Source organism: Solea solea, chromosome 13 (assembly GCF_958295425.1).
Source record: "Solea solea chromosome 13, fSolSol10.1, whole genome shotgun sequence".
In the NCBI taxonomy this organism is placed as follows: Eukaryota; Metazoa; Chordata; class Actinopteri; order Pleuronectiformes; family Soleidae; genus Solea; species Solea solea.
In genome coordinates, this window is record NC_081146.1 from 4320866 (window position 1) to 4334763 (window position 13898).

Here is a 13898-nt window from a genome sequence, read left to right on the forward strand (position 1 = left end):
TCCACAATATCACACAAACACTAACAATAATTCATCATCTTTGTCTGCGGGGATGATGGCAAATAAACATTTTCATACCACTTCATAGTCACTGACTGACTTCTAAGTGTATATATTTAAAAAAATAAATCAAATAAAATGAGTATAAAACCCTGACCTCTCCTTCTCCTCCTGCTCACGCCGCTCTTGCTCCTCCCGCTCCCTCTGCTCTCGGGCCTGCCGGCGTTTCTCTGCCAGGATGCGCGCGGCCTCCTCGGGGTTGTTGGTGCCTGCCATGGGTTTGGCAGACGGAGAGGGCGCTGGTGACACTGCGGGAACAGAAGGAGCGGAGTGGACCGGCTCAGGTGAGGAGGAAGTGACTGTGGTTGTCACTGCTGAGCTGGACGCACGGGGTGAGGCAGCAGCTGAGGATAATACTATAGCAGGAGCCACGGGGGAACCTGAAACATGGAAAAATGAAATATACATTCAATTAGACTATTTATGTTTCTCCAGTAAGGAGCTACATGATCATTATTAAAAGCACATTGAACCAGTGCACTGTCAAACATCCCTGAAATTGAAAACAGCCACAGCTTCAATCCAAGAACTTAGTAATTACATAATTACAGCTGATTAGTGCAGCCTGTTAATCTGTGGAGCTGTGTGTGGCTCACTCAGTCTGCGCTCTGTGTTTTCATGCCTCATTAACACTGATGCTAATCTTTAACTACTGCTCCTGGAAACAAAGAGACTCAGTCACATGTTCCTTTAGCTGAATTACTCTGGTCACTGTCAGGAAGAGACTGTGGGAAATGTCTGTGTGTGCATCACAATGATAAAACAACAGTGTGTGACTCAGCCACAGTGGGAAGTTACCCAAAAATCCAGAGGCTCTGTGTTTTATTGACATAGGCTGTCTGTCAAACTCAAACCAAACCCAGACATCCAGTTCATGTGTTGTATAGTGACATCAAACATTTAAAACACAATGTCAAGTCTTTTAAAATACATTGTTGTGTGCGTAACGCTGATGGTCTCACAGGATCTGCTGGTGTGAAACCAGAATTTAAAATTTTAAAGTTACTTAGATACCTGAGAGGAGTAGGACAATGTCTTTGAGCTTATGTCTGCACTACAATGGTATTGTAACACAAATATCCCTGAGTGAATCAATATTAAGTCGGAAAATACATGAAATTGAGACTTTGAGTGAACTGGAATCTAATCGATTTAGGAAATCAGCGGTGACAATGCAGCTGGAAACATGACCTCAAATATCAACCGTGTTGTCAACCATTCGAGCCAGTGCCTTAATACAACTTAATACACTCTGACATGTGGTTTGGAAAACAGCAGTCAGTGCTTGGATCTGAAGACGGTCTTCAGATCTGGTATTAATATCTCCCCTGAATGATCCGATCACAGGCGGACAGGTGTGAATGCATCCTCAGATCAAACAAAAAAACATGTTTGGAGGTGGTTTGAGAAGATATGGGGTCACATTCTGAACTGCATGAACTCATGCATGTCCACGGAAAAGATAAAAGATGAGCATGAGTAGAGCTTTGATTCACTCACTTTTAACCAATTATTGGCACTGTGAGTGGACACATCTGTACAGTCACGATAAACGTATTTTTGTTCTCGTACACAGACATGACATCAACCAAACACATGATCACGACATCCACCTCACATTGTAATGATACGTGGAAACAGTCGTACTTGACGCTGTCTATTTGTGATTTAATGGAGAAACTTTTCACTTAACTACAAACATCAAGTGCTTTTGTTGTACTCACCCTTTCTCCCCTCAGGGGTGACGGGCCTGCGAGGCTCCCTCAGTCTCTCCAGAGGAACGGGGGACGAGGTTCTTGCAGGGGTCCTGGCTCTTTTGGGCCGGGCCTTAGGAGTCGACGGACTTCCACGTGTAGACGGTGGTTTTGGGGAGGCAGCTGGGCTGGGGGAGGCGGTTCTCCCCTTGGGTGTGGCTGGGGATGATGGCCGTTGTCTTGATAAAGGACTGGGACTAAAAGAAAGGAACATACGTGATATAAGACTGATGGGAAATGGGCTAAAGTGTGTAACGCGTCCTGAGGAGACCTGGCTTCACCCAACAGGCTCACCACTCAAACATTGCATCATTCTTTAAGTGCATCCTCTGTCAGCATCCCACAGGGAAAGTCCATTAAGTGTTTTCTGCCCTGTGTGCCTCTGTCAATGACCGCTCTGCCAGGCTCTTTGGTGCCTTAATGTTGAGTCACAGAACTGTGTATACGTTATAGACTTTTATTCCAGTGGCCTGGGGGTATGAGAGGTCTGAAAAATCGCTCACTTGATGCCAAAACTCAAAATGTGCATTAAATGTAAAGTCACCGACTAGAAACAAGCTGTGGGTCAAGCTATAGAAGGATCATTTTGTTTTGGATTAAAGTAAGGTCACGTTCATATCTCTTATCCGTTCTAAGTGATTCAATCATGGCCAAATGGCCTTAATATAGCGTTAAAATGCGTCCTGGATATCTCTCTTGTGACTGTATATGATCAGATCTGGGCTCCTGACGTCATGACTGTTTGCAGGAACAGAATTGTGTTTTTAACAAGTCTGTCTGTACAGATGTGTCTGCTATCAGCTTGTTTGTGTGTGTGCACGCGAGTAACGAAGAGGGGCAAAAAAGAGGTGAAAATGACATGAGGAAAAAAGAAATCATGTGAAGGATCTGAGTTAATAAAAAAAGTATGTAAGAAGATAAATCAATAAAAGGTATAAGATATAAATATAGTCCAAGTTTTACCTTGGATCAGGTCTGTGTCTCATACTGGGTAGAGACTGTCTCTTCTTCAGCACCTTGTCTTTACTGAGGGCACTCTTCTCCTTCTCATTCTCCCGTTCTTTGTCTCTTTTTTCTTTCTTGTTTTTATCCAGCTGTATGACAGAGTGAGGACAACATCATACTTTCATGAAATAATATTGAATTATGATAGAGATAATGAGGCAAGTTGTGCAGTTGTGTTTTTATCTCTCTGCAACAAAGGTTATCTCATTAGAGATCAGTTAAAAAGCCATTAAAAAACAGAATCAGCTGTTAATTGAATGGCTTTTTAGCCTAACTCTCATATTGAAAATGTCTATATACATTCAGATTTCCTTTCTAGTCCTGCTGTACTGTAACTACACTTGACTGTGAGTGTAGGAAACAGTTAAAACATGACAGACGTACCGGTGTGGAGCTACGCCTGCCTTGGCGCTGGGTTATGTCTGGTGTGCTGGACGTCACCCTCCAGCGGTCGGAGCACCGGTGGTGTGGTTGGTGGGCGCAGACGGAGAGGGGACTGGCAGAGGCCGAACGTGGGCACAGAGGAGACTCTGAAGAGGAAGATTACACAGAATGTAATCCCAGTCTTACAAATGTATCGCGAGACAAAGTAAAGTGATAAATATTTAGCTTACGGCCGTCTTTGCTGTTGCTGAGAACGCTGGCGGCACTGCGGCTTCTGGCCAGGAAAGACAGCGTCGGTGTCATCAGCCGGTCGACAATGCTGCTCTCCCATGGACTCAGTGCGGTGCTACGGGCTGAGGTTGGAGAAGGAAACAACATGAAGTTATGCATCTAATTAAATTAACCTTGAAGAAGTCGTTTTGCATGTTGAACCAGAGCGCTGTTGTTAGTATACCAGCCCCAAACCATAGTCCAGTACTTCCCAAAAGTGTGGGCCTCAGGTGGGCTGTAAAACTCTCCCATTTACCAATGAAAATATACTGCATCATTCAAAACAATGTCTAATTATTTTTAGGAAAAGGGACATTTGAAAGGACATGTCTACCCTTATTAGGGACTTGATCCTTATAAGACACATATGTGCCACCCAAAGAGATTATGAGGGGAAGAGAGGTGGAAAATGAGCCCAGTTACTGTGTCTACTTTAACCTTGGGCTGCATGGGTACCACCCAAGAGAAGGAGTTATTTGAAATGCTTGTCTAGACATGGAGTGAGTTATTTATAACCACAGCCTTGAGCATACAAGCAGAGAGGATGAGAGAAGACTCATCAGTGTTAAACTTTCTTCTATTTGCAACTCTTGACAAGATAAATAAACGAGTTGCCCATCTTTGTTTCCCCCCAGCAGCACACACAGAAATACCACCTGCCCCAAGGAGTTTGCAGAATACATTATTGCTTGAAAAGTGCTGACTCACCCACTCACTTTTTCAAACATAGAAGTGTCTAGTGTTTGCAGGAGTACACAGTGACCTGATTAAGAAGAGCTACTTCAATGTGAAGTATAAAGAAAGGTTGATTCAAAGAAATGCACGTCCTACGTTCATCACACCACTGCTATTGTAAAAATCAATAATCACATCCCCCACATCCAACCACAACATGGCCCATTTAGGGTTAACACACCAGGAAATGAAATGATTTCAAACTCACAATAAACCAACCAAAGGACGGAACAGAACAACACACGAACACGGAGCATGCAGAGCATGTCCAACATGCCATGCCCCGACCCAAACTCTGAAGAGTGAAACAAATGATGGAAAACGGATCAGCTGTCAACCATCAAGCACAGGAGAGGGACTGAAATCAGAGAGGAGGAACGGAGGTAAAAAAATATACAGGACAATGATGGACGGGTTCGGAGGTGTTGGCGCTGGCGGATCGATGGATACACTGAATGAGTGGGAGGGAGGGAGAGGGGGCATTCCACATGTTGCCTTACTTCTGCTGGGGGAGTTCCAGAGCGTGGCGGAAGACTTGGAGAGACGCTTGTTTATAACAGAGTCCACGTGTTTGGGGAGGTTGACCGTTGACACAGAGCATCTGCCTAAGAAGCCAAGAGAGCGCCACACAGATGTTCAGACAGGTCACGTGGGTTTCAGCGGAGGCGGGGCGGATCCTGAGGCCGCGTGCTCAGAGCATACGCTTTACAGGATGATGTATTTGTAACGTGAGAAGACCCCATTAGTGGAAATTCACATTCAGTGCGTCACAGCACAAAACAGCCTGAAGGTGTGTGTACACACGTGTGGCACAGAACATGTGATTAAAAAAGGATGTTGTAATACTTCGTAAAAAAGGTCAGTGCTTTCAATTTAAATCACGTTTCCTCCCTAACCTTTTTGGTAGAGCTGTATATCGCTCTACATATCCTGATACAACCGGGATACAATTTTATACGCATACATAAAATACACCGACTGAAACATTTCCATATTGATGTAGTGCGTCAAAGAATCAGTACAGTATCACCATGAATACAGATATTGTATCAGACATTTCTTTACACACCTAGTATTTGGCACACACAACAGATAAAAACAATATGTAATATGAAAGAAAGAAAGAAAGAAAGAAAGAACGAAAGAAAGAAAAAATGACCTTACCCACAACATCTTATTCCAGAAGCTGTGCACTTGTTGTTGTTGATAATGCACACAGCACTAACAGCAAGTGCAGTGAGGTATGTGGTTCATTCAATATAACTCAGTGAAAACAAGTTGCTAATGAATATATTCAGGTTCACGTCTACTTGGCAACAACACCAATATAAAAAAAGCTAATTAATGGCTGCACGTGTCCAGTGAAACACAATTAAAAATAAGCACAAAACAAAACGAGTGATGGACAGCAGCTGCCGGGAAACACTCGTTTCCAAGCAAACCATCCAACTGCAACACTTGCATCAACTCCCATTTCCATTTAATACACTCTAATCAAATGAGCACTCTCTTCCCCTTAATGTTGAACGTGATGAATCATGGTTTAGACAACGCTGCAGCAGTAGAGGTTTTAGAGAAAGCAGACACAGTGACTGTGTCATTAACACGAGACGAGAGACAGCATGCTCCTCTGAGTCTGAGATGGGTGCTTTGAAGCATTTCCTGAGTCGCATCTTGAATGGTCAGTGATTCCAGTGCCTGTTCACTCTTGTCTGCCTTCATCGTGAGACAGACCGCAGACTGGTGAGGGAGGAAGGAATGGAGAGATTGATCTGTGTCTCAATAATTCCCCGGGCATATGGCAGAAGCGATTACACGATGTAAGATGCCCCCACAGACTTTTCAGATTGAGCCGTCAGTCGGGGAGGATGGAACAAAGAAGCTTCTATGAAGCTGCACCGTTAACACAAACGACCAGATGCTCTGACATGATTGTGCATTTCACACATTAATCCACAGCATTGTCGGTGTAACAACTAGACATAGTGTGTGCAAACAGACTGTCTGCTGCAGGAGCGTGGACAGGCTACTCATATATATGCAGCCATGGGAGGGTAGAGGGGAAAGTGGGAATTTCTCACAAAAAACACATTCGGGGATCAACCGATTATTTTCTTTCTTGTGAGCTAAAAGTAAAGAGTGTGCGTGTGTTTTGCGGTAAATGTGTAAAGAGAAAAGCAGCAGTCGTCACACACTCACAGCTCCATGATATCCACAGATAAAGAGAGGAACACTTGACTAAAGTGCAGCTTGGCTCACATTTTTAAATCTGAAGGCTAAAGAAAAATAACATGCACTAAATATGCGACGAGCTGCGAGCTTGGTACATAATACGTAAAAAAGAATAGGTGTAGTATCCTGGATCTACAGTATAACTTCCTCTCTGCAGCCGTGAATTCATCAATAATGTCTCAAGTCAAGTTAAGAATACTTAGTGCAGCTGAACACACTGATGCAGTCTCATCATGATTACGGATGAATAAACAATATTCACGACGTGAACAGTCTGCAGGGGCGATGCTGCAGTGACTCATACATAAGAGGGGAAGGGTGTGGCGAGGTGAAGGAGTGTGACGCAGCAAAAAGGCACCACACTAAAATTAAACTAAATCCTCCAGTGCTACCTGCATCATTATTCCTGACTGTGCACTAGGCAGCAAACATAAAAAGCTGTAGACACGATATGTTTGGTTATTTGTTGAAGGCTGATGGATACTATGATAATTCAAGTCTGGTAAATAATACATCTATCATGGTTATTGCAGTACTGCCATTACATAGAGTCAAAGTCACTACTATGTCACAGCAAAACATGCCTTTTCTTGACAAGTTTTTCTTTTGTCCTGTGTACTTTGACAGTTTTGTTTTTCACCTTAAGAGAAAATGAGTCGTAAGGAACGTGATGCATTGTGTTACTTTGTTTTCTCTCATCCCAGAACAGCTGATCACAGAATGACAATCTGTTCTGGGCTGACTTCTGTCACGTTGTCTGGGCTTTTTATTTGAGATCTGTGTTTGGATGAACCATCATTTACAGTACACTGTGCCTGCCTATAATCAGGGAAAATGAGCATTGACCATATAATAGCACGTGCAGTTCATATTAACTGCATGTGGATTATTGCAGCACTATAAATAGAGAGAAAATAATCAATCCTGTGACACCCTATCTAATAGAAGAATTCTAACTGAATTGAGAGTCCTGAAACTCAAAAGTCATTAATGATACAGTAAATAAAAAACCTCAAGCAGACTAATACCGATAAAAACCTTAGAGGATATAACACAAATGTTTCATCAACTTATTATTCAGTGATTATTAGAAATCACTGTCTGGTGTGATTTTATGCAGAAGTGTAATCCGAGCTGGACTCACCCTCTTTCTGGCTGGAGTTCTGGCTCAGTGCACCAGCCCATGACCATCTCTGTTGGCGGATCTCTGCCCACGTCTTCTTAGTTGACCTGTGGATGGCCGCCTCATAGCGTTCCTGGAAAGGTTACAAAAACCCCACATCAGTTACTTAAGTGTCAAATACGTTTATTTTCAACAAAGCTCATGGTCTCATTCAGGTGTACTTTATTCTTCTCCAGTTTCTGCTTCTGCCTCTCCTCTAAGGCAGATCGCCGCCTTTCCGTCTTGATCCGCTGCTCCTCGAGCTTCCTGCGGCGCTCCTCCAGCTGCTGCTCCCTCAACTGCCGTGCCTTCTCCTCTTTCTCCAGCCATTGGGTCTTTTTGGCGGCTGAGATGAAAGAGAACAAATGTTCAGTTGGGGAAGATTTTACCAAAGAGGCACAGGACAAATGAGCTCCTTTTTTCTATTATCTGCTTCTTTTTAAATGTGTAATAATATACATCGTTTTTCAAACGTGCATTCTTTGAGCAGTGTCAGTCAGTTTCGTCTTGACAACGTTGGGTCACGTCTGTTATCCGACACAATAAAAGAAGAAGAATCTGAACATATCCAGAGTTAATCCTCTCAGCAGTTTAGTTTGCATCTGAAGCTGCACTCTTCTCCTCCTCCTCCTCCTCCTCCGTCTCCTTTTGTGTGACTTGACTCCACAAAGATGTGCATAATGTGACTTTACATACAGTACTTGTGCAGTGACTAATACTGCACTAATCGTATCAAGCCTGCATGTCAGTTTCAATAACACAGACACTTTGATATGGAAATCATCTCCTTGTCCATTCAGAGAGGGTATAAAGGTGCCTTTTGCAGCTGCCCCACTCTGTGTACACAACTTACCATATTTCTTTCAACTACAAAGTAAAACAAAATGGAGACACTGGTTGTGGACAACAGATTGTGGTGATGGATCACTGCAGAGGCTGTGGACTAGAGGCTAGAGGCGTTCAGATTAATTGAAAGAAGGCTGAGTTATAGAGAGGCACTGCCACTGGTTGCTGCAGTGCGATTCTGGCTCGTCACAGCTTGATGCCCTTAACTTATAACAAGTCTCTTTACGTTCCATTGATACTGGATACTGTACATGAAGTGCAGTAGAAGCAGCTTCACCATTTGTGTTGTGATGAGAAAAGAGGGGACAAAGAAAACTGCCCTGACTGTGCACATATTCAGTGTTTGAGGCTCACTGACATGACAGGTGCTGCTTGCAGGAAGGAAAATGAGATGGAAATTGGCTGGAGGCTTTTTGCTTAGACTGTAATATGAAAACTGAGCCCTGGATACTTTTTCTGATAATAATTTACATGATTTTCAATTTTCCCTGTAACTTTTCAGACATTTGTAAATCTATTTAAGGGCTTGAAATGATAAACAAATGTCCAAATCTGGATATCCTACTTTAAAAAGCATTCATCTCCATGCTGACGGTGATCAGTGCTGACAAGGACCATCAGGACTTAATATAGTAAGATTATTAAATAATCATAAACAGAGGGCTACTGTAGCCCTGTTGCATGAAGTATTTATTTTAATACCATTCCACCGGAGACAGCCAAGGCTGAAAGAGTAATGGCTGTGCAGTCGCAGGAAATTCTCTGGTGCAAATCTCTCAGTGATTCAATCTAAATAACACGGATCCAGTAATATACAAGCAAGAATCTGAGGGGATTTTCTGAACCTCCCACGCGACTCCCACACATGATTAAACTAGAAATACTCCAGTCACTGGTGATGGGCCACATCTCCACAACACAATCTCTGTTAAGCTGATACTGTAAACACAAGCTTTAGCAGGATCTTATCTTTTATCCAAGAGTGAAGGAGAATATTAGATCAGCCCTGTACCATCTGTCATGTCCCAGTGATTGTCCATTTAGACTGAACCACACAATGAAGTAAGTTAAACTCCTCTCGTTGCTGGCGAACACACAGTTGGGTTAGAAAATGTGTGTGACAGCTAATCTAAAATAATCCTGCATCACGAGAGGAAGACCTACTTTAAAGTTACAAAACCTTCAAAAATATCTGTCCATTCTCTACAGTACACTGCTCTGAGCAGTAAAGGTTTGGAATGATGTGATTTTCACATGACAATCCAAATTAGTTTGGCTGGAAATTCACTGCAGTGATAAATTTGGCTGCAGGCATTTTTAAAACCCTCCAATTTGTCCGGTAATCACAGTTGTTTCATGACATGTGCTGTAAACATGGCGTCTTTGTTTATAAAGTCCACAGAGTTCTGGGGCGTGTGTGGCTACAACGTGTGGATAGACAAAGGTCACAGTCAGGTCACGCCACATCATCCACTGTGTGAATAAATGCTGAGCCAGCCACCCAGTCCTGTTTAACAGGAAGTCAAACAAAAAAAAGGTTATTCACACAGAAACGAATGATTATCGTATTCTATGGCTACATGAATTTATGTGAAAGACGATGATGTAATTAGTTGAAATTTCTTAAACCAAGGAACACGATGAGGACTGAATCAGTGGAACACTAGTGCTGGGTCATATGACCTATGATATTTTACCAGAAGCTGCCGTCAGTGAAATCCTTGAGTTCTAAATAGCTCTATATCCTAATAGATCTCACTGATGTAGAGCGTCTTCTCCGTGACATGGATCTCTCAGTCTCGGAATGCTTTATCCAAGAGCCACAAAAGAGGTTGTCCTCTCCTCTTGTCAAGGTCTGGCTGTTCATCAGTCAGTAAGTTTGCAGCCCTAGCAGCTATCTGTTAGCATGTTGAGCACCACTCATTCCATTTGTAGTCAGAGCTTGGAATTTCTGAAGTCATGTGTAAGGAATGTCCTCGGAATTCCGATTTTCTAACTCAAACATCCGGAGTGACCGAGCCACGATGATCCCGAGATCACGGTCGATGGCACTTCTGTCACTTCTGTCACATTTGTTTCACCGTAAATTATTAGCATACATATTACTATTAAATTAAACAGTTTGTGTTGAGAAATTCAAATAAAAAGTCCAGTTTTTAGTTTTTTAAGTATATATACTCCCCCCCCCAAATGTAGTCATGTGGGCCAAAAGACATCACTGACAGCAACTTTAAGGTCAAAGCAGCAGTTTTGCAGGAGAGATTTAAATTGTCATTCATCCAGGTTCTTTGTTCTCCAAGCACCCACATGAGACAGAATGATCAGTATCGACCTTCACCACCACCACCACCACCACCACCACATGCACATACATGAGTGGCTTACCTTGTAACTTGCTGAGCTCTTCTGCAGGGGGAAGAGGTGAGAGAAAAGACAGTCATTCATGCAAAGCAGTGCACGGCTCGCAGGTAGCCAGGTGATACAGCCAAGGGTTAAATAAAGTGGACAGTATTATCAAGTGCCACGCCGACTACAGCTGTGTCATTTGATGTGACTCCTAAAGTTTCATTAGGTTTCATCATGCATGTTGAAGCCACCAAAAATGTCATTATTTGAGGAGAATAGGAAGGAGACAAATAATCTCCAGGGAAAAAATACAATAGGGCCTATACTAAATTCTGTGCTAGGGCACTAAAAATTATACAGTCCGACAGTCTGTGGGCCCCAGTAACAATAGGACGTTTGCACCTCTATGTCTTGCTATCATAAGATATTCATCATAAAAATACTAAAGTTGACAGTGTGAGAAAAAAAATCGCTAATAAATGTTTGTAACAATATACATTTTAGAGCAGAGGTGAGCAGAAGTGATTATCAGTCGTTCAACAAACACTAAGCAATTGTGTTAACACCACTGATAAGTATTTAGGCATGCACAACACTGATGCTCACTTATTATTGGTAAAATTGTCGCTTGTCTTTTGCTAATTTCTTTGCAAAAGTCCAAACTACCATTTTGTCCACTTTATCTTTCTGTGCATGCAAAAAGTAGCCTTTTATCGTCTCAGTAAGAGCACAAGCAGAGACACAATACAACCTCTATCACCCCAACACTAGGGGGCACTATCTTCCTGTTTAAAGGGCATTTCCTCTCACCCTTTGCTTTTACTTACCCAGATATCTGGCCTTTTCCTCCCTCCGCTCCTTGGCGAGTTTCTGCCTCTCCTCTGACTTCATGATGTCTGAGTAAGAAGGGGGAAAAACAAGGACATGATCAATAAGTACAGACATTTCTTCATGTTAGTTGCACTTCACGTGTAGTGCTTAAGAACCCCTGGTTAACAGAAGAATAAAAACCCAGGTAAAGCTGGTCAAACAAGCTTAGGCTGAAACCATTCCTCCCTTGAGGACACTGTGTGTTACAATATTTATTTTGCACAAGCCAATCATCACACGACTACAACAATATCAATATCTGTGCGTCATTAACAAAGCACGAGAAATACGCGTCATTTGTTGCATAGAGATTTTTTCTGATTAGTATTTGCACCTTAAGATGTTCGTGCAAATTCAGCAAAGGTTTTTTTTTTATTTTTAAACCACAAGGAAATGCATGACACCTGACAATGACTGGAGACTGAGTTTCTGTCTGACTGAAACAGGCAACAATGAGTGATCGCTAAATACAGCTCTGATTCTCAACTAGCACCTGGATAACTGACCCGAGCCCGATTCTGGCCTGAAGTTATTGTAGGGCTCAGGTCGGGTTCAGTCTAATCTTTTAGTCTTATAAAGTAAAATAGGGTGAATTCAAATGTTTGTTTGTTTTTATTCCTTTATTGAAAAGACAGGATAAATGATAAATAAATAGTAGAAACTGATTTGAAGTGTTTGTCCTAGTGTTTCTGTTTAGAACCAGGGATTCCTATTCACGACAGCACATTGAATGCAACACACAGGCCATTAAAGCCATTTAACAACTCAAAATAAACCACAATGGTTAGATTATGTAAACAGTTATCAGTGGTAACAGTTCAACAAGAGCTCATTAAGAAGGACTGATTGTTGTTGATGGCGAGTCAGAAATGTTATACTCATAAATGCTGGTGTGCGTGTGTTTTCATGGGGATAGAAAAAAACAAATACAACACTGTGACAGTCAGAGTATGCTTCAGCTTACATTAACTAGAACCATAACAAACATCTCTGGATTTTCTAAAAAAAAAAAACTAAATAATAACAAGCAAAGAAATGTGTGAATAAAAGCTGGATCATGTGGAGGGCCCTCTTAATCTCCAGTGCCATCTGGCTTTGGGTGTATGTTGTATGTGACAGTGGCATGTTGTAACAACAGGGGAGCACTTCTCCATGTGACATCCATGATGTATGCTCATACAAACACACCTTCCAAATACCCCAGAGAAACAGCTCACTGACTGAAAAGAGCTGTACGAGCAAACGAGCCATTTCAAGAATTCAAACTGCGCCCTTTTTGTGATAATTAGCGCTACTTCCTCGGAAAAAAACATGACCTTTGTTGAAAATATGCCACAGGAAATAAATTACAACTAATCTCCGGTGGCAAAGAAATGATTTAATAAGATGATGTGTTTAAAATAAATAAATAAATAAATCAAACTTTATTTGTAAAGCACTTTAAAAGTGATGCAAGTCGTAAAACATGGATTTAAGTAACAGCCATACAATAAAACAACATCAAAACAAATAAATAAATGCCAATGAGAAGAGGTGAGGGTGTAGCAGCTCGTAGAGGGGAGGTAGGGCACGGCAAGGGATTTAAAAACAAATACATGTTCTAAGTAAATAAAATGTGCATGTTCAAGTTAAAAGACTGAGAGAATAAAAAAATAAAACTTGAATATCTTTCACAAAATAATTTTTGATTATGGTAATGTTCTATTAAGACTTCAAGAGTTATCAATAAAATGAATCAGCAACTATTTTAACAATGGATCAGTTTCACTGCCTTTTTTAATTTAAAAAGAAACGTTCTCAAATGTCAGCTCTTAAATTGGAATATTTTCTTTTTGCTTTACTCCATTTTCCTACATATATACAGCAAACAACTATGTCATTAATCAAGAAAATAATTAGTAGTTAAAGCCTTATATTCTATAGATGACATTTAGTGACAAACCAAAGTATTGATAATTGATTCTCTGTAACTGATCTTCAATAAATATAATTATGTTTATGTTCAACTCAAATATGATCTAGGTTAAATATTTATCATCATATCTACAATGATAACATTATCCTGAACCCATGTCATTTCATTTTCTTTCTCTATGAACATTGTATTTCTTTATTTCATATGTCTAACCTAATAAATTAGTTTGAAAGGTGTACAGACTGAAAATAATGGTCATACATCTTATTTTTTTGTTTACAATGACAATTAAGTGACTCTCACTGCAGCCTTGATCTTT

General features: G+C 41.3%; 1 protein-coding gene across 5 annotated transcripts in view; it reads right to left on the reverse strand.

Moving 5' to 3' along the window:
- The window catches only part of map7d1a (MAP7 domain containing 1a), a 42746-nt gene that overhangs the window by 10618 nt on the left and 18230 nt on the right, over positions 1-13898 (reverse strand). The window contains exons 3-13 of one of the 5 annotated variants that reach the window (XM_058647634.1): positions 11622-11690; positions 10834-10854; positions 7785-7948; positions 7585-7696; positions 4709-4813; positions 4417-4503; positions 3434-3556; positions 3204-3349; positions 2778-2908; positions 1785-2011; positions 158-440 (exon numbers count right to left, since the gene is read on the reverse strand). In XM_058647634.1, coding sequence (XP_058503617.1) covers positions 158-440; positions 1785-2011; positions 2778-2908; positions 3204-3349; positions 3434-3556; positions 4417-4503; positions 4709-4813; positions 7585-7696; positions 7785-7948; positions 10834-10854; positions 11622-11690 — 1468 coding nt within the window. The remainder of the gene's footprint in view (positions 1-157; positions 441-1784; positions 2012-2777; positions 2909-3203; positions 3350-3433; positions 3557-4416; positions 4504-4708; positions 4814-7584; positions 7697-7784; positions 7949-10833; positions 10855-11621; positions 11691-13898) is intronic. The other 4 variants (XM_058647635.1, XM_058647636.1, XM_058647637.1 and 1 more) reach the window with 4 other exon arrangements.